Here is a 23207-nt window from a genome sequence, read left to right as displayed (position 1 = left end):
CCCTAAACTTGCCATGTTTAATATTTGGTTCCTTTAGAACACGATGCAGTCAATTTGTATCGCTATATATGTAAGTAAGCCCTAGAAGATGCTATCAAAATCCATGACGTCACAGCGACCAGGTGCGGCAACTTCAAGGAGGCGTCGCCATCAGTCTTTCTTTCTTGCGCTTTTTCTGGCTTACCAAGCGTCTTATCGTAGTAAGAGTGGTGTACTTGGTGTCCTAGAGAGGTAATTTACTGATGCATAAGAAATAAATTTTCTCTTTAGTGTCCTTTTAAGCAGCACTTTCTTTTTGTGTTCCCTGCTCTTCTGCTGTTGCTTAATAAGGCGTGTTGTTCCGGCTCTAACGTTCAAGTTCATGAGTGGGTTGAAGCTATAGCCCTGCGTTTAACCTGTTATCGCGCTCGCGAACGCGCGGTAACAAAGTGGGAGCGACGATCGATCCAGTACACAGGACGCGCAGTGTGCTGGCGTCATGTCACTGCGACATCGTGAACACAGGATGAAAGCTACGCCATCACCACTGAAAATGTGCGGTGCCCCGACAACGAAGCCACCCACTTATGAAAGGAAGCGGTTTGGCGGAAACAAACTGGAAGTTTGTAACGTCGTCGACAGCGAGAACATTATTGAGGCATTATTGAGGCACCACTACACTGCTGGCAGCTGTGGTCCTTACACGCGTTGTCTGAAGCGGCTATAGAAGAGGCAGAGGCATCACGGCGGGTTTAATGATTCGGGGTCCTACTCGACAGACATGTTTCATTCGCTTTGTGAATTTTTTTTTTTTTACTGCGGTAAGAGTTCACAGATAAATATAGTGCACAAACGTTGTTGTTTTTTTAATTCAATATTTATGGTAGCGGAATATGGCAGTTTATGAGTAAGCGAAACAGCACGGTGCGACTACTGGCAGAGTAGCGCAGATGAACGATATCACCGGATGCTGCAGTTACGACTGCAAAGACAGACAGAACAATGCCATCTGTCGGACAAGCGCTTTTGTGGCCCTGCCTTTCTTTGGCCCCTTGTTGTGGGAGCTATCCAACGGACATTTGGGAATAGAAATTTTAAACATTGTTGCATAACCCCTTAAATATAATAAGATTATTGTGATGGGTACAAAATCACCTAGATACTCACCCCACTGGCTGAACCCGTGGGGCGAGCCAAGTAAATTTGGCGCCACGGGGACCCCTCGAGCGTGAGCGTGTCTGCGCTTGCTCGTGTGTTTGCAAGATGGCGCGACGGTGCAGAGAGTGGGCGGTGGCACACAGCACGCGAGCTTAGACGCTACAGTGTTCCAAAGCCAGCGGGCATTGGCAGGGAGGCACGAAGCAGCCTAACGTGAGCTCTGGAGTGCGTATCCATCCACCGTCGTCAACGGTGGTGGCCTTGGCGCTGCGCGCGCAAGCGCAACTTTCGCGTGTTCCAAATAGGCGGCACGTTTTGGTGCTCCGAATAGCCGTGGCTGCCCGCCAGACTACATCCAGCGCACGCAGCTTCCGCCTGGTGCTACTGCGCGCATTGCCGTGTCGCGTGAGTACGTATACCGCCCTGTCGTTTCCACGTGCTTATATATGCGTATCATTCTTGCGTGAATTGTTTTATGCCACTCCTCCAGCAGCACCGGTCTTCCTTTGTTGTTGTTGTTTTCGTCATCGTTGTTGTTTTAATTTTCTTGCTTTCCTTCCGAGGTTTCGAAATTTATGCGAACTGGACGCGCTACGTTTAGAACGTGTGTTTTTGGCACTGGGTTAGCAAAGTTCTGTGATACCAGGGCGCTTCACTACACCGAGCTCGAAAGTGCATCGTCACCGTGCAGAAACATAACATTTGTTGTCTATCCACATAACTTTACTGTACAACCGGTGGCGAGTCTGGCGCATAAAATTCGTTTCCTTCAGTGAGACATGCAAAAAAAGAAGGAGGTTGTCCAGTATGTCAATGAAAACAATCCAATAGTCCGAATCGGGTGAACAAAAATAGATGCGATTAATACAGCATGCCACCAAGCTCGAAAGAGCATTGTCATTGTGCAGAAACGGGGAACTAACGCCCATAGCGTTAAATCCAGCGCCCGACTGTTGCTTACCGTAAAACATGTACACCTGTATGCTTAGATCTATAAAAAACGCATTTAATCGATACGAATGGAGACGTATAATCGTGTTCACTGTGCGCTTCATACTTCCTCACATCAGTGCATCATCCACCTCTATTGCTTTGTTCAGTCATGCTTGTAAGGAAGTACCACATAGAAAAACCTGTGACACATCTGAAATGTCACCGTATTCTCGTCTTTTCCAAGTCTGCTACAATTAGTTCCTCTTAATCATGAACCAGTGTCACTTCTGATACGGGAGTCTCTTCACAACCTTACGAGCAACGCGCTTGTTTTCTTTGCTTTTTTTTTTCTTTCTATCCTACTTACTCCGCAGCACCAACACGCGACAATAAGCAATCTTACGTGATAGCCCAGCGTACAGAATTACATGGCCACTTATCAAAGAACGTTACATTGTGCCTCTCTTGGAACTCTTCGCTTCGGCGCTACTGATAGACAGCGTGCCAACCGCTCATCGTATGACGTTGATAGATGTTGCGGGAGGCCGGCGGCCGCAGGTCTTCCGTCACGACACCCCACAAAGAAGGCGCCGTCCTCTTTGAAGATCCGACGACACGTCGGCTGCTCTTTCGAAGAACAAGGAATTCGAACCCGATAAAAAAGACCGCGATGAGGAATATTCCATAGGTTAAGCGCGTAATGGCAAAATTGCATGCAAAACGTTACGCATCTGCGATAGCAAAGCAGCCGTTCTTACATTGATTGAGCAAAGGCATGGTATAAGCCAGAAAAGGACGCACAAGCGATATATTGACATGAGGCGACGCCGCCCTGAAGCGGCCGCGCCACTACGCTCCATGACGTCATGAATTTTGAACAGCGTCTGCTATGAAACCTACAATGCTTTAATGAACCCAATACTCTACTAGAAAATTTCGAGAACTATTATAATGCTCCCAAAGCGACCCGAGTACAAGAAAATACTTTGAAACGTTCTGCTTCTGCAGCACGATGTGGAGGGTTCGATTACCGGCCGCTGCGGCAGGATTTTGATCGAGAAACAATGTAAAAAAAACTCGTTTACTTAGATTTAGGTGCACGTTAATGAATCGCCAGGTGGCCAATATTAATCTGGACAACTCCACTCGATAGCCCTAGAATACATGCAAAATTGCCGCGCGATTGGCCGCTCGAGGCATTTTGCGTGTATTCGCGGGCTTCTATCACGCTTGGAAAAACATAATGTAGCACGTATTGAGCAACGGAAAGCTGTTTTCGGAATTTTTTCATGTTGCTCTGCAATTTTCTCATTGACACTTTTCATCTTAATATAATATCTGAAAAGTTGAATAATTAAGACTAATTATGTAACTAGACAGAATGCAAATAATAATATGAGTATCTCCAACCGATGTCAAACAACATTACCTTGGTTCTATCCAGCTACGTGGCATTTGCATATTTTAAAATCTTTGTGCATCATAGTTAGGATGTCCTATACAGATAGTGTTACGTCTCAACACGACCAGGGACATTCAATTAGACGTTTGTCACGAGGCAACCCCAACCATCCATCAGCGCCCGCCCACAGAAGTCAACGCAGCGTTGACACCGACTGCTGAATGGTGTAAATGTGTCTATAACTCGCACCCTTAGGGTATTAGTTGCATAAATCACACCCAAGAGGTGTGAGTTATAGACACATTTACACCCTTTTTCACTTTTGTGTGTGTGTGTGTGTGTGCGTGTGCGTGTGCGTGTGCGTGTGCGTGTGCGTGTGTGTGTGTGTGTGTGTGTGTGTGTGTGTGTGTGTGTGTGTGTGTGTGTGTGTGTGTGTGTGTGTGTGTGATAACATTATTTGGAATCCGGCGATTGGGAGGCCCGGGCCTGGGGCCGCCTAGATGGCCACTGGGAGCTGCTGCTCCCGTGCGGCTTCCTTGGCTCGCTGGACGGCCCAAAGTTTGTCTCTGAGTTCTGAGCTGAGCAGCACGGCCGACCACCGCGCCCGTAGATTTTCTGGGGAGACTGCCATTTTATTTTGGTATATTTCACATCCCCACAACATGCTTTGAAGGGTGGCTCTAACAGACTTGCATAGCTTGCACATATCGCTCTCGTATATATCGGGGTAGAAAGTTTTTAGTTGCACGGGACTCGTATAAGTTTCTGTTTGTAGTCGCCTCCAAGTAACGGACTCAGCTCTGTTCAGTTTAGTGTGAGGCGGTGGTAATACTTTTAAGGATGTAAATTATTTTACACTGCACAGTGTTTCGCTGGCGTATACTTCATAGCCCACGCGAAAACGACGTGCGGCCCCGAAATCTCATAACTTATCTCCATGATCTGCTGAACTGACCGTGCGTTATTCTCGTGCCGCAAGCAATATGGGTAGTGTTTCCGACGTAAACAATTTCTCATCGTATTGCCTCTCTGGCTAACCCGACGCAAAAAACATAAATTAATAATAATTATAAATAAAAAGGATGCGCTTATCCGTCCTCGAATTGAAACACTGATAACTTTTGCTTCGTAGGTCGTGTGGGACTGCGTGGTGAGTCAACTGGCTGCAGCATGCCTACAGCCTGCGCTTGAGCGCACCAGTATTTAAACATCCCCGGGTGTTATGAATAGTGTGTCAGCAAACTAAGCTGATACCGAGAAATAGACGCACGTAGTCGTCCGCTTCGGTGTTCTATGCTGGCTTGTCTAAATTCCCTTCTCGACAACCAATACATGCAGGGCTTGTTTGCGGCTCGCAATCCCTTTACCAGATGAGATTCTTTCGGGACGTGTCCCTTATTCCCGCCCCCGTTTCCCGCCTCTCGTAATGACAATCGCTTCGGGAGAGCGTTCGAACTGAACGTTGTACTTCAGAAATGTTATCGGGCGCGCTGCCACCAGCAGCGGTTAACAGCAGGGGCAAACAGTAGCGGTGACGCATGGCCTCCGCGACTGGGTAGCGCACGGCGCCCGATCTCGAAGGCCGTTGGCGACGCTGCTTTCCTCTGCGGCGCGCGCTTTGCCCTCAGATAGCATTAAAGGTTTCAGCTTGGACGCAATCGGAGCTCGATGCCGTGTGTCGTTGAAGCGAACCGACCGCTTCAACCAGCTCGAACACTTGGGCTCGTTTGCCGCGCAAAAGCTGTCGGCAGCTTTCCACTGGGTCCATTTTTCCCCGTTCCACGCAACGTGTGCATGTGGTGCAGCCGGGAACAGCTGTTTGTACGCTGCTCGGTTGAGCGGAAACATGCGCGAGCTGTTTGCGCCGGTTGTCGTCAAGGAAGCATAAAATTTGAAAAAAAAAATTATACGGTAAAAATTATAGAAAGAAGCTTTAGCGGAAAAAGACAGACGCGCAGCATTCTCCTACAATGTGAGCTCGCGACACGGTCATCCGCATTCTGTAACACTGCGGTTATTTCTCTTCACTTCAATAGCGCCCGCATGCTGTATATAGAGAAAGAACCGAAAGTAGTTGGCAAGGAATTAAATGCCGGAACTTTCACAGATCATACCTGAATTAAGGGAGCACTTGCATCGAATAATTTTTGTTTGTCTCAAGCAAAACCAGCTGCTCTTCCTGCATCCTTTTCAATAAGAATAAAGGTTGTACTTACGACTCCTTTTGTGAGGGCGACTGATCTGCCCTTTCGAGTGTTATCCTTATCCACAAAGGAGAGTGTACGCTCTGATATGGAATACCTTCACTCTACTTCCGCACAAATAGAGTGAACGTACTCCACCGAAAGAGCAAACGTTATCCATCGTGGAGGGGTGCGAGAGCGCTCGAAAATGCGTCCGGCAATCTGTAACTATAAAAGAAGGTTCCAGCAGTATAACGTTGCTCTCATTTTAACAACAAATCCAAATACATTCCCAGCATCCAGTAGAGTACACGAACAACTTTTGCCGCCCTCTTCCTTGACTGTCTGCTACTGCGACAAATGAAATGATATTAGCATATATTTGGCGTAATGTACTAAAACGTTTACCAGGCATTTTGCGTCATGTTTGCGCCTTGCTCGCTAGTCACTGCTATAGACTGCGCGTCATCGTTTCTCCGGGAGCACGGCTACATGCGGTGGCTCGCATCTAAAAAAACACGCAGATGGTATGCATACAAAAGGCGGCGTATAAACACAAGATAGTATTCAGACGGCGTACAAAGAGTCGCTCAATCAAGTTTAAAGATAGCGTGTGCTTTGTTTCTCCTGATTAGGTTATACCAGTACACCCTTCTCGTGATAGAGATGGTGGTGACGGCTAGTATGGAGACAATGATGGAACCTTCCATCGTGGCTCGGTTAGTCTGTAGTGTTCTTTATTCCTTTGTTGCATGCTGTCCGCTACAGTGGACAATATCGGCGATTTTTAAATTCTTTTTAGCAAGTTTAGTGCTTCCGTGAAGCTCTTGCGCATAGGGTAAACTTCAGTGGACAACAGTTTTATATATCCTCCCTAGAAGGTGCCACAAAGCACCGTTTTTCTCCCAACTCGGCTTCAAATATGGCGTCCTCTTGTTCCGGCGGGTGAGTTACATTCGTCCTCACACTTTTACTTGTAACTCTCGTTACATTTAGGTTTGGTGCATATAATTGTCTACGCCGTAGAGAAAAAGCCTTCGGAAGCCAGAACTGTAAATGGTGTGGCTGAGTGAAGCCAAGATCTTTCTTCGGAACACATTTTCTAAAAATGTCCGCTGTAGTGGACGCCATGCATGACAGGAACAACAACGCGTACGTGGGAGAATTTCCTGCTCAGGGAAGTCCTCCCTCCTTCCACTTTCAGCTGTATTGCTTTATGTTCTTATTTTTTTACAGTTGCCTCATATTCTCGTGTAATAAAACTTTGTTCATTATATCATACAGCGCTGTAATAGGCAGAAACAACTGAATGAATTACCAGCAGTTCCTGCCGGAGCCGTGCGTTACTACAACGTCAATCACTTTCTTTTTTTTTTTTTTTCGCCAGAAGTAATGTACAGCACAAATATGTAAGATGTCTGTTGGCAAGTGAAAATCGACATATAATTTCGCTAAATGCAAGGTATCAGGGACGCAGCCGGGAGAGGAGGGAGGGAGGGAGGGAGGCTGTTTTATTTATTTATTTATTTATTTATTTATTTATTTATTTATTTATTCGTTGTGCCCTCACTTAAATGAAGTCACTTCTGCTGGCTCTCGAACCCTCGTCATCGTTCAGCGGTAGAATTGCATAGCGTCGAACCAAAAGGTGAAACGGCTGTCGCGCGACGTTCGGAAGAAGGATGCGCGCGGGACCGTCGACTTTGACAAGCACGCATCGGGTCGTGCTACGACGCGCCGCCGCTTGCATGCAGCATGTGTGTTCGTTCACCGACACCACGTTCGCCCAACGGAGGCCACTGTGAGAAACAAAAGCGGTGATGAGAATTCTTCGGTTCACTGGAGCAGACGTGACGGCAAGAACATAAAAGAATAACGTCAGAAGCGCTGGCTAATACGACGTGTCTCTTTACGTAATGTTGCTGTTGTCTATCTTTCGCTAACTGGAGGACCTGCCAAGTGATGCCAAAGGATTCAAAAAGCCCGACTTCGTCGTCGCCTCGTTTGTTCGAAGTGGCCCTCCGAATTATGATTTTTAAACAACCCTTGTTGGAGTATACTCACCGCAGTGGCTCGCTCCGCGCCGGCAGTGAGGCCTTGAGTGCTATTTCCGGCCGGAGAGGCCGCGCTCCGATGGCAGTGGTATACAAAAACCCTCTCGAGCTTATATTCTGGTCGTCGTTGTAAGACTCTAGGCGGTCAAAATTTGCCTGAAACCCTCCTTTATCAGCGTTTTCGACGGCTTAGCTTCAGCTTTAAAACGTCACAAACAAGAAATCGGACGGTTTGAGTATAAAAACATTTTTGTTTGTTTGTTTGTTTGTTTGTTTTCTTTATATTGTTGTGTGTGTTTTGCTTATATATGTATGGCGGGTGTTTCCGCGATTAATTCAACCAATTTCAAAATTCAACTATGGCAGCTGGTAGCACATTTCTAATCCTTGAGCTGGATTTCTCAAACAGGCGGACATTACTTGCACGCTAAATCTAAATGCATGTTCGACTAATTAACAAAACAACATTAATGAACGTTTTATCTAATTACATTATGGCACGTATTGGTCTTCGCGAACTGTAGTCGGTGATGAAAAATTCAGCGCGAACACCCAGGACAACCCACAAAGGAGAAACTAGACAAGCACTGGCACATAAAGTATATACACTTGACGATCAGATGCGCCGTCTTTTGGCAGCAGGTTTCCCTATGTCGCTCCTGAATGCGGTTGCCGAGGCTCCGATTGAGAAAAGAAAAAGAGGAAATATCGCGGCCGCTGAATGTAAAACGTTCAGGCCTGGGGTGGTGCCTTATCTTCACAAGGTCACTCATCAACCCAAGAGAGTTGCTAGCAGGCACGGTGTCCCCCTGACGTTTTCTGGGCCGAACAAGCTCGCTAAGCTGTGCTCCCGTACTTGCGGTGACAGCAAGCGAGGATGCCAAATCAAGCGCGGGATCTCCCGCATCTCATGTTCCAGCGGTGTAGTTTATACTTTCCCTCTCACGTGGAAAGACTTACATTGGGCAGACAGGGCGATGTATCGATGCGCGAATTAGGGAACATGAGCAAAAAGTAAACAATAATGCAGACAAAGCGGCGCATCTTGTTGCCCATCGCAATTCTTGCCGTGATTGTAAACGGCGATTTGATGAGACGTCGATTCTCGGCAGAAGCACGAATGAACATGAGCGGCCTCGGAGGCTTTCCACATAAAAAAAAAAAAGCAGACCGCTGTGTCAGTGATACCTCCTTGTCCCTGTACTCAGCCGAATATAATTTCTTGCGCGCACGTCTTCGGTAACTGCCTCCATTGCGGCATGAGTATTTCTGTCTTTTGTTGCATACGCATGTCTGGTTGAGTGGTTAAGGGTATGTATATGCGTTGTCGCAAGAAGAATAAATCACTTGTTAGTCAGCGCCAGTGCTTGTCTCGTCTCTTCTTTGGGTTGTCCTGGGTGTTCGCGCTGAATTTTTCACCTTCAAAATGCTTTGTGCCAACCGGCCCCAACCGAAGTTTTATTGTAGTCGATGAGTTCGCAAGACTTATACACTTGGAACGCATTTCTCAGGATAATACGAGTTTCGAGTTATTGATTCCCGAAGTTGGCAAAATACATGGGCGTCCCAGTTACTTTTGTCCTTCAATAGATAAAATGACGTTTTGTTAAAAAAGTAAGTGGATCAACAGTGCAATTTTAGCTCAAGTTTGACTGCGCATTTCTCGACCATCCTAAACTCACTGGCTAAAATTCGCAAATATCACTATTTATCGTAAATTTATTAAATAAAAAGCCTCTTTTTTTTTTTAGTTAGTCGATTATGCATTTCGTTTCCTCGGGCGAGTAATGTCCATCTCTTCGAGTGAACCAGTGCAAAGATTGGAATTGTGCTGCCTGCCCTCAGGTGATATTTAAAAATTGCCTGAAGTCTTCGCAGCAACACCTGGTACACTAGCCTTACAGTAGATTATTTCTCCTCCCCCGCAGGGGCGTCTGCGTCAGCAGGCGTTTGGTGGGTTGCGACACCACGGACCCGAGCACACGAGGGTTGGCCCCTCCCGCGTGTAGCCGTGCGCGGCTTAGCCGTGTCTGGGGAAAGGGGGATCCTGGGGGTTGAGCCGATGCTGGGTGTCTGGACCTTTAAGGCCCCCCAGCGGAGGCAACACACCCCTTTGGCCTCTGCTTCACATAGACGGCACCCCCGGACTGACCCATCCGGGGGAAATCGGTAGTTGCCTTTTCCTGTCTCTCTCTCCCTACAACCTTCGTCTTTTCCTTACTTTCCACCTTTCCTGTCTCCTTCTCACTTCTTTATTACTTCCGACCTTTCTGGCAGCAAGGGTTAACCTGGTGTGAGTAGCCAACCTTGGTTATATCATATTGGGTTATAGCGGCAACGTACAGCTGGCGTTTGCAGGCCCTGTTGTTCAGGCCCTGCAGCGTCCCCTTGTTGGACTCCATGGTGGGTGGCTAGCGTTGCTGCCGAAAACTACACTTCCACACATGGCTGTTTCCTTCCCTCCACTACCTGATCGCCCTCAGAAAAGAGGGCGCACCGATGAAGTCTTCCAGTTTTTTGGCCGCCAAAAAGAATCATTCCCACGTTTCCATGTGATTCATTCTGCAAACCCAGATAAACAAGTACGAACGATCTCACCCTTCCTTGTTTCCAAGTCATTGACTGAAGTCTTTGGTCTTGGTTATAAGGCGTCGAGGATGGCAAATGGTGATCTCCTCTTGGAGCTCCGCGACCAAAAACAATATGAAAACTTGTCAAAACTAGTGTCATTTGGGGAAACCCAGATAATTATTACCCCGCACCGCACGATGAACACCACCCGTGGTGTTGTCTCTGACGATGACTTGATGGAGCTCACTGAGGCTGAACTCTTGGAGGGCTTCAGTGACCAGAATGTTATCAATGTTAAACGAATTAAGATGAGGCGAGATGGAAAAGAGATAAAGACGAAACACCTGATACTCACCTTCGGCTCAAGTGTCCTTCCCGAGTCCATCGAGGCCGGTTATATCAAACTTCGTGTTCGGCCATACATTCCCAATCCTCTCAGATGCTTTAAGTGCCAACGTTTCGGCCACAGTTCACAGAACTGTCGAGGCCGGCCGACTTGTGCCAAGTGCAGTGACAACGAACATTCCTCTGAAACGTGTCGGAACACTCCACATTGTGTTAATTGTGATGGCGAGCATGCCGCATACTCGCGGTCATGCCCGTCCTGGAAGAAAGAAAAAGAAATAGTCACAATCAAGGTAAAAGAAAACATATCTTTCAAGGAGGCACGTAGGCGGGTGTCATACCTGTCTAAGAGTAGCTTTGCCGATGTGGCGCGTAAGGGGGCAGCGTCACAACGGCCTCCGGCGGCTGTCCGACCCACAGGCAGTGAGTCGGCAGTTACGCCATCTGCCCCCGCGGCGGTTGCAGCTAGCGCTGCTCCGTCTACCCAGAATGAGGGACCATCGACCCCGAAGGTGGACGCAGCCGAGGCTGCCCCAGCCTCCGAGGCCCCTTCCAGCGCTGGCAACGGCCAGCGCAGCGAAATCCCTCTGGGAGCCCCATCGACCTCCGGGCTGGTGGGCGCAGGGGTCTTGCCCTCCAAGGCGGGACTCCCTCTGAAAACCTCTCGCTCGCAAGAGCGCTTGTCCGGCGCCTCACACGAGGCAATGGACATTACACCTGTCCCCAAGGCGCACCAAACGCCTAAGGAGCGTCGAGAATCGCTCGAACGCTTCAAAAAGAACAAAACACCTATTACAGGGCCTCGAAAGGGCTCTGTAATCTAAGGCATCTTTCCGTTTCCGTACACACAGCACCAATTTACTCTAAATATGGATACACAAATTATTCAATGGAACGTCAGAGGTCTTCTTAGAAACCTGGATGACGTACAAGAACTCATACACAAACACAATCCAAAAGTGCTGTGTTTACAGGAAACACACCTAAAATCAAAACACACAAACTTTCTCCGACAGTATATAACTTTTCGCAAAGATCGCGATGATGCTATCGCATCATCGGGAGGTGTAGCTATAGTTATCCACAAAAGCATTGCGTGTCAACATTTACAGCTCCAAACGCCTCTTGAAGCAGTGGCAGTTCGAGCTGTCCTCCTAAACAAACTCATCACCATTAGCTCGCTTTACGTACCCCCACACTACAAGTTAAACAGACATGAATTCCAGTCATTTATAGACGAATTGCCAGAACCTTATGTTGTTCTTGGCGATCTCAATGCGCACAGCTCCCTGTGGGGTGACTGTCGTATATATGCGCGAGGTCGTCTTGTTGAACAGTTCCTTTTTTCTTCTGGTGCGTGCCTTTTGAATAAGAAGAAACCCACTTATTACTGTCTTGCAAATAATACCTTTTCTTCAATTGATCTCAGCATAGTTTCCTCGTCTATACTGCCTGAACTGGAGTGGGAAGTTGCGAACAATCCTTACGGAAGCGACCACTTCCCCATACTATTAACAACACTTAAAGAAAACGAATATCTACCACAGGCTCCTAGGTGGCAGGTTGACACAGCAGACTGGGAGAAATTCCGAACCATAACTAGCATATCATGGGATGACATGTCCTCGTTACAAATTGATGCTGCTGTGGATTACCTTACAGCTTTTATTATAGATGCCGCATCTAAATGCATACGTGAAGTAAGTGGCTCGGCATGCAAACGGCATGTCCCGTGGTGGAACGATGAATGTAGAGTCGCACGTAGAAATCAAAACAAAGCGTGGGGGTTGCTACGCGCTTCGCCCACTGCAGAGAATCTTCTTAACTTTAAGAAAGTTAAGTCTCAAGGCAGGAGAACCCGCCGACAGGCCAGAAGAGAGAGCTGGCAAAAGTTTTTATCGAACATCAACTCGTTTACAGATGAGGCGAAAGTCTGGAACCGCGTAAATAGAATTAGAGGGAGACAAACATATTCACTCCCTCTGGTAAACACACAGGGTGATACGATGCAACATCAGGCAGACTCACTTGGGGAGCACTTTGAGAGTGTGTCAAGTTCAAAACATTATTCGAAATCCTTCCTGAAATATAAGCAAATAGAAGAATGTAAGCCACTCAAAAGAAAATGTCCACAGAGTGAGTCCTACAACTGCCCATTCAGTATTGCTGAGTTGAAAGCTGCCTTGAGCTCATGCAAGAGCTCTGCACCCGGATCTGACAGAATCATGTATGAAATGCTCAAAAACTTACCCGATGACACGCAAGTTACACTACTCACACTTTTCAACACCATCTGGCATGCAGGGTACCTTCCAACCGCATGGAAGGAAGCTATTGTGGTCCCTGTTTTGAAACAAGGCAAAGACCCTTCCTCAGTGGCAAGTTACCGCCCGATAGCCCTCACAAGTTGCCTTTGTAAGGTATTTGAAAAAATGATTAATCGGCGACTGATACATTTCCTTGAAATGAGCAAAATGCTTGATCCTTATCAATGCGGCTTTCGAGAAGGGCGGTCCACGACCGATCATCTCGTACGTGTTGAAGCAAATATTCGGGAGGCATTCATACATAAACAGTTCTTCCTATCGATATTTCTCGATATGGAAAAGGCGTATGACACAACGTGGCGTTACGGAATCTTAAGAGACCTGTCAGAAATGGGCATCCACGGTAATATGCTTAACATAATGGAAAGCTATCTGTCAAATCGTACGTTCCGGGTAAAAGTAGGCAATGCACTTTCACGTCCTTTTACGCAAGAAACGGGTGTACCCCAAGGAGGTGTGCTCAGCTGCACGCTCTTCATCGTGAAGATGAACACGTTTCGCGCTTCATTACCTCAGGCCATCTTTTACTCTGTCTACGTGGACGACATTCAGATAGCTTTCAAATCCTGTAACCTCGCAGTGTGCGAGAGACAGGTACAGCATGGCCTGAACAAAGTCTCAATGTGGGCAGACAGGAATGGATTTAAGATCAATCCTAACAAAAGCACTTGCGTTCTTTTTACAAGAAAAAGAGGAATGATCCCAGACCATTGCTTAGAACTGGGTGGACAACAAATACCTGTAAACAAAGAACACAAATTTCTAGGTGTCATACTTGACTACAGACTCACTTTCGTCCCCCACATTAAACATCTTAAAGAAAAATGTCTAAAAACGATGAACATAATGAAACTCCTATCCCAGAGTACATGGGGTAGTGACAGGATGTCTTTATTGAAACTCTATAAAAGCCTCATTCGTTCACGCCTAGACTATGGTGCCGTGATTTATCACTCTGCCGCCCCGAGTGCGCTAAAAATGCTAGACCCTATTCACCATCTAGGTATCCGTTTAGCCACGGGCGCTTTCAGGACAAGTCCTGTTGAAAGTTTATACGCCGAATCGAACGAGTGGTCACTTCATCTCCAGAGAACATACATCAGCCAAACATATTTTCTGAAAGTTCACTCTAATCCTCAGCATCCGTGTTATACTACCGTTAATGATTTGACATATGCTACACTCTTTCATAATCGTCCCTCCGTAAGACAGCCTTTCTCGCTGCGTGTGAGGGACCTTAGTCATGAAATGCATGTCCCACTCCTGGACCTTCGCCTAATGCATCCAGCCAAGCTGCTACCTCCTTGGGAGTGGCAGCTCATACAGTGCGATATATCTTTCATGCAAGTTACGAAACACGCTTCAGACATTGAAATCCAAATGCATTTCCGGGAACTCCAGCACAAACACTCCTGCACGGAGTTCTACACAGACGCATCGAAGTCACACGACGGGGTGTCCTACGCAGCCGTCGGGCCATCCTTCTCGGAAACCGATGTACTACATGCGGAAACTAGTATCTTTACGGCTGAGGCCTACGCACTATTGTCGGCTGTGAAGCATATCAGAAAATCAAAACTCCAGAAAGCAGTCATATATACGGATTCCCTTAGTGTTGTGAAGGCCTTGATGGCATTCTCTAACCACAAAAATCCGGTAATTAACGAACTCTATTCTGCTCTGTGTAAAGCGTATATAGGTAATCAGCATGTCATCATATGCTGGGTGCCAGGTCATAGGGGCATCGAAGGTAACGTTGTGGCGGACCAGATGGCCACGTCAGTTGCATCACATTCTGCTAGTCACACCGCTGCAGTTCCTGTCACAGACCTGAAGCCCTTCTTACGGAGGAAACTACGGAACCAGTGGCAACGCCTATGGGACGCGGAAACAAATAATAAGCTCCACGTGATAAAGCCACAGTTAGGATGCTGGCCTTCCGTAACAAAATCACGCCGGACAGATGTCCTATTCTGTCGTCTAAGAATAGGACACACATTTGGCACACATAACTATTTACTCACCGGAAACGAGCCTCCAACCTGCGGTAGATGCGGGGAGAGGCTCACCGTCCTCCACGTCCTTCTGGAGTGTCGGAAAGCCGAATATGAAAGAAAGAAACATTTTCCCATAGCATACCAGCAGCAGATTCCCCTTCATCCAGTAATGTTACTCGGCCCAGAACCGCTATTTGAGACCATCGCAGTCCTAAGTTATCTGAAAGATGTTGTGTTTCATGTTTTTAGCCCCACATGTTCGTAGCGTCTCCTCTCTTCAGAGGATGGCGCTATGATAATTATTTTGAATAGCACATGCCTCTAGGCCCTTGTGGTTCAAGGGCTCTGGCGAGGCAGCAGTGCTGCAAGTAATTTTACCATCTTATATATTTTATAATTTGCATCATCCTTCTACGACGGATTTTAATGTTCATAGTACTCGTCAATAATCATCGCCATAATTTTATAGCACATAGATTTTACGCACTTTACAGCGACTATTTTTAGGCCACTTTACAGCCAAGTCACATCTTCCATAATACATCGTCAACATTAACACTTGTCATGGCGCTCTTTGGCCAAACCTGGCCCTTGCGCCACTAAACACAACACATCATCATCATCATCATGTTTCTCCTCGACTTGCTTTCTCCGCACGCGTCCAGTGGCTGGCAGCCTGTTGTTGAGATTTCACAACATTTCAGAGTCCGAGCTCCCAAACGCGAACGTCCGGGACGCTCGAGCGGCAGAAAACCAACAATTTTGGCGACGTGTGCAGTCATCCTACAAAAGCACGCCTGCACGTCACCATCTCTGACTCGGGAAAACGATGCTCCGCACGCGGTCTCTAACGTAAGCTATAACGCTCCAGTAAACTCGTGCGGCTACGTCTGTAAACTCGGGTGCAAAAAATGCAGTCGTCATAGCTGCAATACTGACTGTTAGACAGGCTGGCGCGTGAGATCAAAGTGGTTAGCCTGCCAGTTCAAAGTTTGTTCAGTGCGAGAACGTGCGCTTATAAAGGGCATTCTTTTTAGTGCTAAACGCTCATTTCAGCTTTCCGTAACGAGTGCACGAAATTGCAGCCAGAGGTAGCAAATGGTGCGAAACCAATCTTGGCTTTTTGTAACTTCACATAGAAGTATTTCTAAGTGCAATTCAAGTATTATCTTTCTTCTTTTCTGTCTTAAATAAAAAAGGCTGTAAAAGAATACAAAGGATGAACCCATTTTGCGAGCGGGCACGCGGGTTGAGTCCTTCACATCCGCATATTAAGATATCCGGCCTCCTCGACCGCGATAAGACGGAAGGAACGCAAGAATGCTGTAGGAACAACGAGCAGTCAAATTTTATCCGTAGCTCCTCATGCACGTTTCGTACAGTGCACGCGTAGCTTTGGGTTGTTATGAGCTCAAGTGACTGGGTCAGTCAGCCCGCTTGAAAGAAAAGTGGATCACAGCAGCTGCACAATGCGCAGTGACCCCAATCGCGCAGCGAGCACGACATATGTACCAGCTCTAACGTAAAGTGTTTCGGTGTGATACGTCGTTCTCTCGACTGCAATTCAGCGAGCAGCTGTTGTGACGGCACTCTATACAACTAATTTGACGTAGTGGAAAGAAACAAGGTGGAAGGGTATATCATATAAGACGAGCGTACAAACAGGCAGTTGGCGTCCCAGTCGCGAGACCCAACGACAAACTCTTACATTCAGGGCTACACGACACGCTATATAGACGAACTAATCGAGGCCATCGCACAATACGGAAGGCTCGCACAGAGCCCCACGGGGCGACACATTCTACGGAAACTCAACATTCGCCGTGCGAAGCGCAACAAGGCACGAAACACGGCATTGCACTAGATGGCGACGATGAACTTTAAAAATTCACCTCCACTGCCCAAGAGCGTGTGCACCCGGAGCCCCACAAGGAGCGACAAGAGGCATGTGCGCGCTACTGCCAGAACGTAGAGGACGTGGCTATACGCACAGTGGCCGCCGTGGTTGCTCAGTGGCTATGGTGTTGGGCTGCTGAGCACGAGGTCGCGGGATCGAATCCCGGCCACGGCGGCCGCATTTCGATGGGGGCGAAATGCGAAAACACCCGTGTACTTAGATTTAGGTGCGCGTTAAAGAACCCCAGGTGGTCGAAATTTCCGGAGTCCCCCACTACGGCGTGCCTCATAATCAGAAAGTGGTTTTGGCACGTAAAACCCCATAATTATTATACGCACAGTGGCCGCGGAATGTAGAGGACGCAAGGGGATATGGATATGTCCGTCGCAGCGGTAGACACGGACGGAGAACCCCTCGCGAGCGGAACCGTGAAAACATCGAAGTAGCGTAGGAGGCTCCCACTGCATTAGCGGTGGCCTCCACCAAAGCTAGACTCAAAGATCGCAGTTCATAATTTCGCGAAAGGACACATCTCGTCAGAGACGCTCAATACTCTAACGGCAACCACCATCACGGAACGATACAAATTATTTGGGCGGCCGTGCACTCCTCTCTCCCAGGCAACGAGGCGGCTCACAACGTATCTCAAGGACCCGCCGAGCAAGTGAGCCGGTCCAGCCGTCCAGCCGGGAACGAGAAAAGACAGCATGTTCAGCTACTAAGAAATCACAAATCGCTATCAGCAGAGAAGGTTCCAGAAACCACCAGCTCATCCCTGGCTAACCAAGAAATAGGCGGTGGCTTGGCGCCTTCTGCAAACACGTATCCGAACCCGGTAGCCTGCAGCAGGCTCTATCGAGGGTAATACGACATCAATGCAAATTATGTACGGGTAGGGCGGATCTGCCACATATCCTATATGTGTGCTCCAAGGCGGGACCTTTCGAGGGCCACAGAATTCAAGACGGGCAGCAGTGGGACACCCTGCTGCTCACCTCAGGCCAGCTATACCAGCTATGGGCCGTCCAGCTGGCCGAGGCAGCCGCTGAGACCCAGGGGTCTGGCCGTCTGTAAGGCGGAGAGAGGCTGCGTCCTCTCCGTGATTGTTGGTGCCAATAAAGGGCGACTCTTTCTCTCTCTCTCTCTCTCTCTCTCTATTTCCAGCTAACTAGTGCATAGTAATGCGTGCAAAAAACGTGAGGAAAGGACGAAGGCTTTGCGATATTGGTTTAGTGACGCAGTTAGTACTTCTCGGTCCCCCCCCCCCCCCCTTCTTTTTTCTTCATAACAAGTCGTGTACACGTGTATTGTGTGACGCACGAATCGCGTATTTTTTTAGTTTAATTTGGAATTTGACCTGTTGGGCACTGACCATCATACACAGTCTATGAAAAGAAAAAATCAGCGAATATATTGTTACGGGGTGCAATTAAGGAGACCGTATGTGGGCTGACTTTCCGTTATAGAATGTCTTGCGAGTTGTCTCTTCTACATTTAGTGAGATACGATTTATGCTCAAACTTATTTTTAATGCGATTTTCGTAGACGAACTGTTTCATTGCATTTACGTCAGCTGACTGTCTGACCTTTTTTACCTTTCTTTTGTTCAACGCCGGCTCACGTCATATTTAGTATATACTTGTTCGATGAGAAAAAGAGTCTAGCTAGTGCCGCCTAAAGGCGCCAAAATCTCCTAAATATTATGTATTAAAAAAATAAAAAACACCCGAAAGCGAACTTGTTTGTGGATAACGGTACGAGGAGGACGAATCGGTTGCAGAAAATAGAAAATGAAATATGGCGACGGAGTGTGTGTATTAAAGCGTATTGTTCGCGTGACAGCCAGTTGTGGTCGTCCCCCTAAAGCGTCGTCACGTTGTTTTTTTTCCTTTCTTTCTTTCTTTCTTTCTTTCTTTCTTTCTTTCTTTCTTTTTCAATTGTGAAACAAGGCCATATGTTGGTGCAGGAAACATTCTCGGTTCCTATTGGCATCACTTTCTGCTTCCTTTAGAGCTCAATGCACTCCTTCTTCCCGGGATGAACAATTAAATCGAACCCGAGTAAACGTGCTGTCATAAATCATGGCTTCACGGGGCGGCGAACTGTTGCGGAACATTCCAGGATGGGGTCGCCACCTATCTTTAGCTGCTGTCTTTCCTGGCTTGCCTTAATTTACTGGTACAGCTTGACTTGCATTTCTCTTTAGTGTTGATTTACAGCAATCCCCATATGAAGAGGCCAAAGTACACTTACTGCTGAGGCAACCGATAAAATGAGAAGGTATCAGAACAGAAAGAAAACAAGAGGTCGTAGGACAAGTAGTCGCCTCCGGTGGCGCGACGTGTAACTGCAGTAATATTGCGCTGACTGCCACGTGCGACATTTAGAAGATATCAGAATGAAAAAAAAAAAGTTTTTTAGGGCAAGAAATCGTCTTCAAGGGCTCGCCGAATCTAACTGCAATCGTTTGAGTAGCATAGTGCTACAGTGCAAATCTTGAAACCTTATCGTGTCTGCTGCAGGTCGCGTTCGTGTCACAGACCTTGCTTATGAATGGGTTCAAGTTACAGCAAACACATGCGAACGGTTTACATGATCCGCCGCGCGGGCTTACGTTATCGGCCGTTGTCATGACTGGCCCGAAAGGACACGCGACCGCGCTCGCCATATCAGCTCTTGCGCAAGGCTTTTGAGAAACGCACCGACGCCTTGAGGTCGACCATCAAATGTGCGGAGAAAGAAAACACAACCACACATAGCAGACTTCTGCGACCTTGCAGATTCACAGCCCGATTGCCAGTGAAGCTATTTATTTCGAGTAATTGCATTAAGAAGTTTAAAACGTTGCCCGCGAGTGAGTCCACACGTAACACTTTCGAGCACTTTAGCAAAGTCTGTACTTCAGTCACAGGCGTTTTACTTGGCATGCACACGAACCATAAGATACGAGCCCCCCCCCCCCCCCCCTTTCCTTTTTCTTTAAATCAGATTTGATCTAGGTGGTTGCTATATCTATTTTATTACAGCTAGGTAAATTCTACGCCGTTCATAAAACCACTTATAACGCTTTAGAGCGCTTGCATACGTTATTTACTGCAAAAGTCGTCATAAACCCATTTTCTTTCTTTGTTTTTTAACATCTTGCCCTACGTTAGCTGGGGCACCCGATTTATAACCCGGTAATTCACTTACTTCACACGGGTAGTTCTTGACAGTTTCACTTGCTAATTGATGAATCGCTAATTAAATAACAATAAAAATAATAGTTCTTATAGGAACTTAATTTTGCGGTACGACATAAAAGCTGTCATCCCTTCTTTTTTTTCTTTTTTGTTTTGGAGCCCATAGCAATCAACAGTAGCTGCAAAGCACGTCCTGCAGATCGAGCAGGAATTGTAATACACGTTATGTTTACATATGCGTCACATGCACTGGCCATGTATTCTGTTTCACTGTAATGGCAATCGCGAAGGAATGTAGCTCTACGGTCCGGCGCCGCATGCTCTGCACGTGATCGAGAACGAACGCGTCACAATGAAATAAGCGGTCGCCGCCGACTGTCCTTTGCACAATACTGCCACCGGCCGCTCGATAAAAATCCGTGATACTGCAAAGCCTCCGAGTTTGTTCTGTCGTTCCATTACCTTTTTTTATTGCGATCGCAATTATATATGTTGACAGCCCAGGCACATTTCTGCCGTCGCCGTCAGGTTCCGTATAAAGTCAAAGGCGATAAAATCGTCGGAGCGCGCTGTATGCTGTATATATGTGCGAGTGTAAGCGTGCGAGGGTGAGCCGCGATCGCGGAATCTCGCGCACGCAAGGGAGGGAAGCGGGGAGGAAGCGCACCGTGTTTCGTCGCGCGCAAGGCTCCAAACAATTGTTGATGGGGTTACTCTGGCGGCCCGGGCCCGCTGTATCTTGAAAGCCATCTGCGACAAACCGAGTTTGTATTTTTTTTTTTTTTTTTTGAACATGAAACCGTAAATTGCATTTGCCAAGGATCCATGAGGATTAATTGCACTTGCTTATATCTTTATTTAGTGTCATTGTTTATTCACACAAAATTTGCAGGTCCTTGCTGTTGTCTCCATAACGTTCCTCGCTTTCTTACGAGTACTGCACTCAGTGGCGTAGCAACAGGGGGGGCCGGGGGGCCGTGGGCCCCGGGTGCAAGGGGCCAGTGGAGGGGGGGGGGGTGTCATATACGTCCGAAGACACCCCTCTTTCAGCCGGCTACACCCGGGGGGAGGGGGGGGGGGCGTGACAGAAGACCTATGGGCCCCGGGTGCCAGACGACCTAGCTACGCCACTGACTGCACTTCTGTCAAAGCCTTTACTGCCGCACCTGAACAATAATTGTGCAGCAGAAATATCAGGAACAGACAATATGTGATGTAAAATTTAGCATAACGGCTTTCTTTTTTCTTTTTTTTTTCCCCTATACTTCGCGCCTCTCGCCAATGCATTATGAAAACAATGGGACATTGCAGCTCGAGCTTATACTGCTGACAGTAATCCTTGCCGAGCACTCTTTATGTTTCTTTTTTAGTCCACTTGACCTGTACGAAAATTGTAGGCATGTACTGATTCATTCACCATTGACAATAAACAATGTAAGCTTGGGCCTCTCGGTCACCTGGCGACACAATAAAGACATCCGTAGTCATGTTACAGTAGCGTACGCACGAATACCCCCCCCCCCCCCCTCCCGAAAGCGGTAACAAAAAGCCCAAAACCAGCGAGCGAACAGCGCGACTAGCCTCCCCCCCCCTATCCTAAGCCGATATCCCCCGCCCGTCCTCTACGTAATCATTACAGTGTATAGAATAAGGTTGAGTGGGACGAGCGGCTAGGGCGGCGCATGCTTTGCAATGAGGCGCGCGACGGCGAAATTTACTGTGGGGGCGCTGCGATCAAAGTGAATTGGGCCGCATGAAGGTCGCGCCGTTGGAAACTGCTGGCGATACTTCTCGGAAGGGTCATTCGTACTACTTCGCGCGCTGGTATATGCGTTCATGCCGCTCAAACGGTGTTTACAATTGCAGTTGACATGGATTTATGCCTTAGGAATAGATGCCTCTCTTTCTCTTTATTTCATTCTACTTTTTAATGCCGCTCGGTGATTGCGCGTGCGTTGCGGCCGCAGTGTCGGCTTTCGTTCTGCTATGTTATTGTACGGTTCCCTTTGGAGAACAAATATTTTTCTTGTTCTTCAAGCAGCATGTATCTCTCGTGTGCATTTTTGCGCGTATAGTTTTCCATTAGTAGGTCTTGTGAAACGCAGACGGAAAAGCATATGTACACTTCCTGCTTGTCGCTTCAAACAAATAAAACACAACTGCCTCATCCGGCAGATGAGGCAGTTGTTTACGGGATTTACGGGAATTACGGGAATTATTCTTGTAGGAAAAGAAAGAAAAAAACTGCAGTGCAACCTTCCATTCATGTTTATGTCTTCCTCGCGTAACAGAATGCGGAGTAATTGGTACGGGCTTTTTTATTGCGGTCGGACGTCGGGCACCGAAAAGTTTTAGGTAGCCATTATATATGCTAATCTTTGGCCCGTAAGCCGTGCAAAATATTTGTCCAGTCCATTCTTAAAAAAGAGAAAAAGAAAAAGCGGCGCGGTAGTCTAATTAGTGGCCACATAGTGGATGTGATGTTGCGCTGCTAAGCTCGAGCTCACGGGTTCAAACCAGGTCGCGGAATTCCATGGGAACGACATTGAAAAACACTTGTGTAGTTCTGATTAGGTGCACGTTAAATAACCTGAGATGGTGAGAATTGAACAGGGTTCTTCATAATCATATCGCCTGACGTAAAACGCCAGAATTTGTTTAATAAAAAAGAAAGGTAGCTGCGTCCTTCAACTTTTCCCAGGGATGTAAACGAAAGAAATTATTCTCGAGTCCTATTTCTGAGAAAATATGTTACGCTTATGTTATATTTCCTACCTAAATGTAATGCCGTTCCCGACTGTACGTCCGCTAAACTAAGCAGCTTCTGTATTATAAACGGCTGCTTTCAGTTATTCGGTGCCCTATCATAAGGACAATAATGAAGCAATTAAAGGAACGGCATGCCTCAGATACACGTAGAGATGTTTGTAGAGCTGCTGTGTTCGTTGAAGAACAGAAGTGTGGTACCACATTGGGCGCCCACTTTTATATTGTTGCAGGCGTGGTGAGATTGCAAAAAAAAAAAAAAAAAAAATCCTTGCCTGAATCAAGTTAGCAGATTTACAGGCTGCACCAAAACGGGGCGTTTATATTGAATGACAGCTAGGAACTTGTTCAGCAGAACCAATTAGCACCCGTGCGTTAATTTTCCCAGGAATTGGTGCGCCTCTGCGCAACAG

The 23207-nt window shown here is 47.2% G+C and overlaps 1 protein-coding gene across 3 annotated transcripts in view; it reads left to right on the top strand.

Moving 5' to 3' along the window:
• LOC126521879 (organic cation transporter protein-like) overlaps positions 1 to 23207 on the top strand; it is an 84099-nt gene that overhangs the window by 22971 nt on the left and 37921 nt on the right. The window contains exon 1 of one of the 3 annotated variants that reach the window (XM_050170608.3): positions 1263 to 1546. The exons of 1 other annotated variant lie outside the window; for it this stretch is intronic. Coding sequence is in view for 1 of the 2 variants with exons in the window: in XM_055066159.2 (XP_054922134.1) it covers positions 6578 to 6600 (23 nt within the window). In the remaining variant the exon portion in view is untranslated. Of the gene's footprint in view, positions 1 to 1262; positions 1547 to 6417; positions 6601 to 23207 lie in introns of those variants that run through there. One more of the 3 variants, XM_055066159.2, reaches the window with a different exon arrangement.

The sequence above is a fragment of the Dermacentor andersoni genome, chromosome 6 (genome assembly GCF_023375885.2).
Source record: "Dermacentor andersoni chromosome 6, qqDerAnde1_hic_scaffold, whole genome shotgun sequence".
Classification (NCBI taxonomy): Eukaryota; Metazoa; Arthropoda; class Arachnida; order Ixodida; family Ixodidae; genus Dermacentor; species Dermacentor andersoni.
The sequence above is the reverse complement of the archived record's forward strand: the minus strand, read 5'-3'. Positions and strand labels throughout refer to the sequence as shown.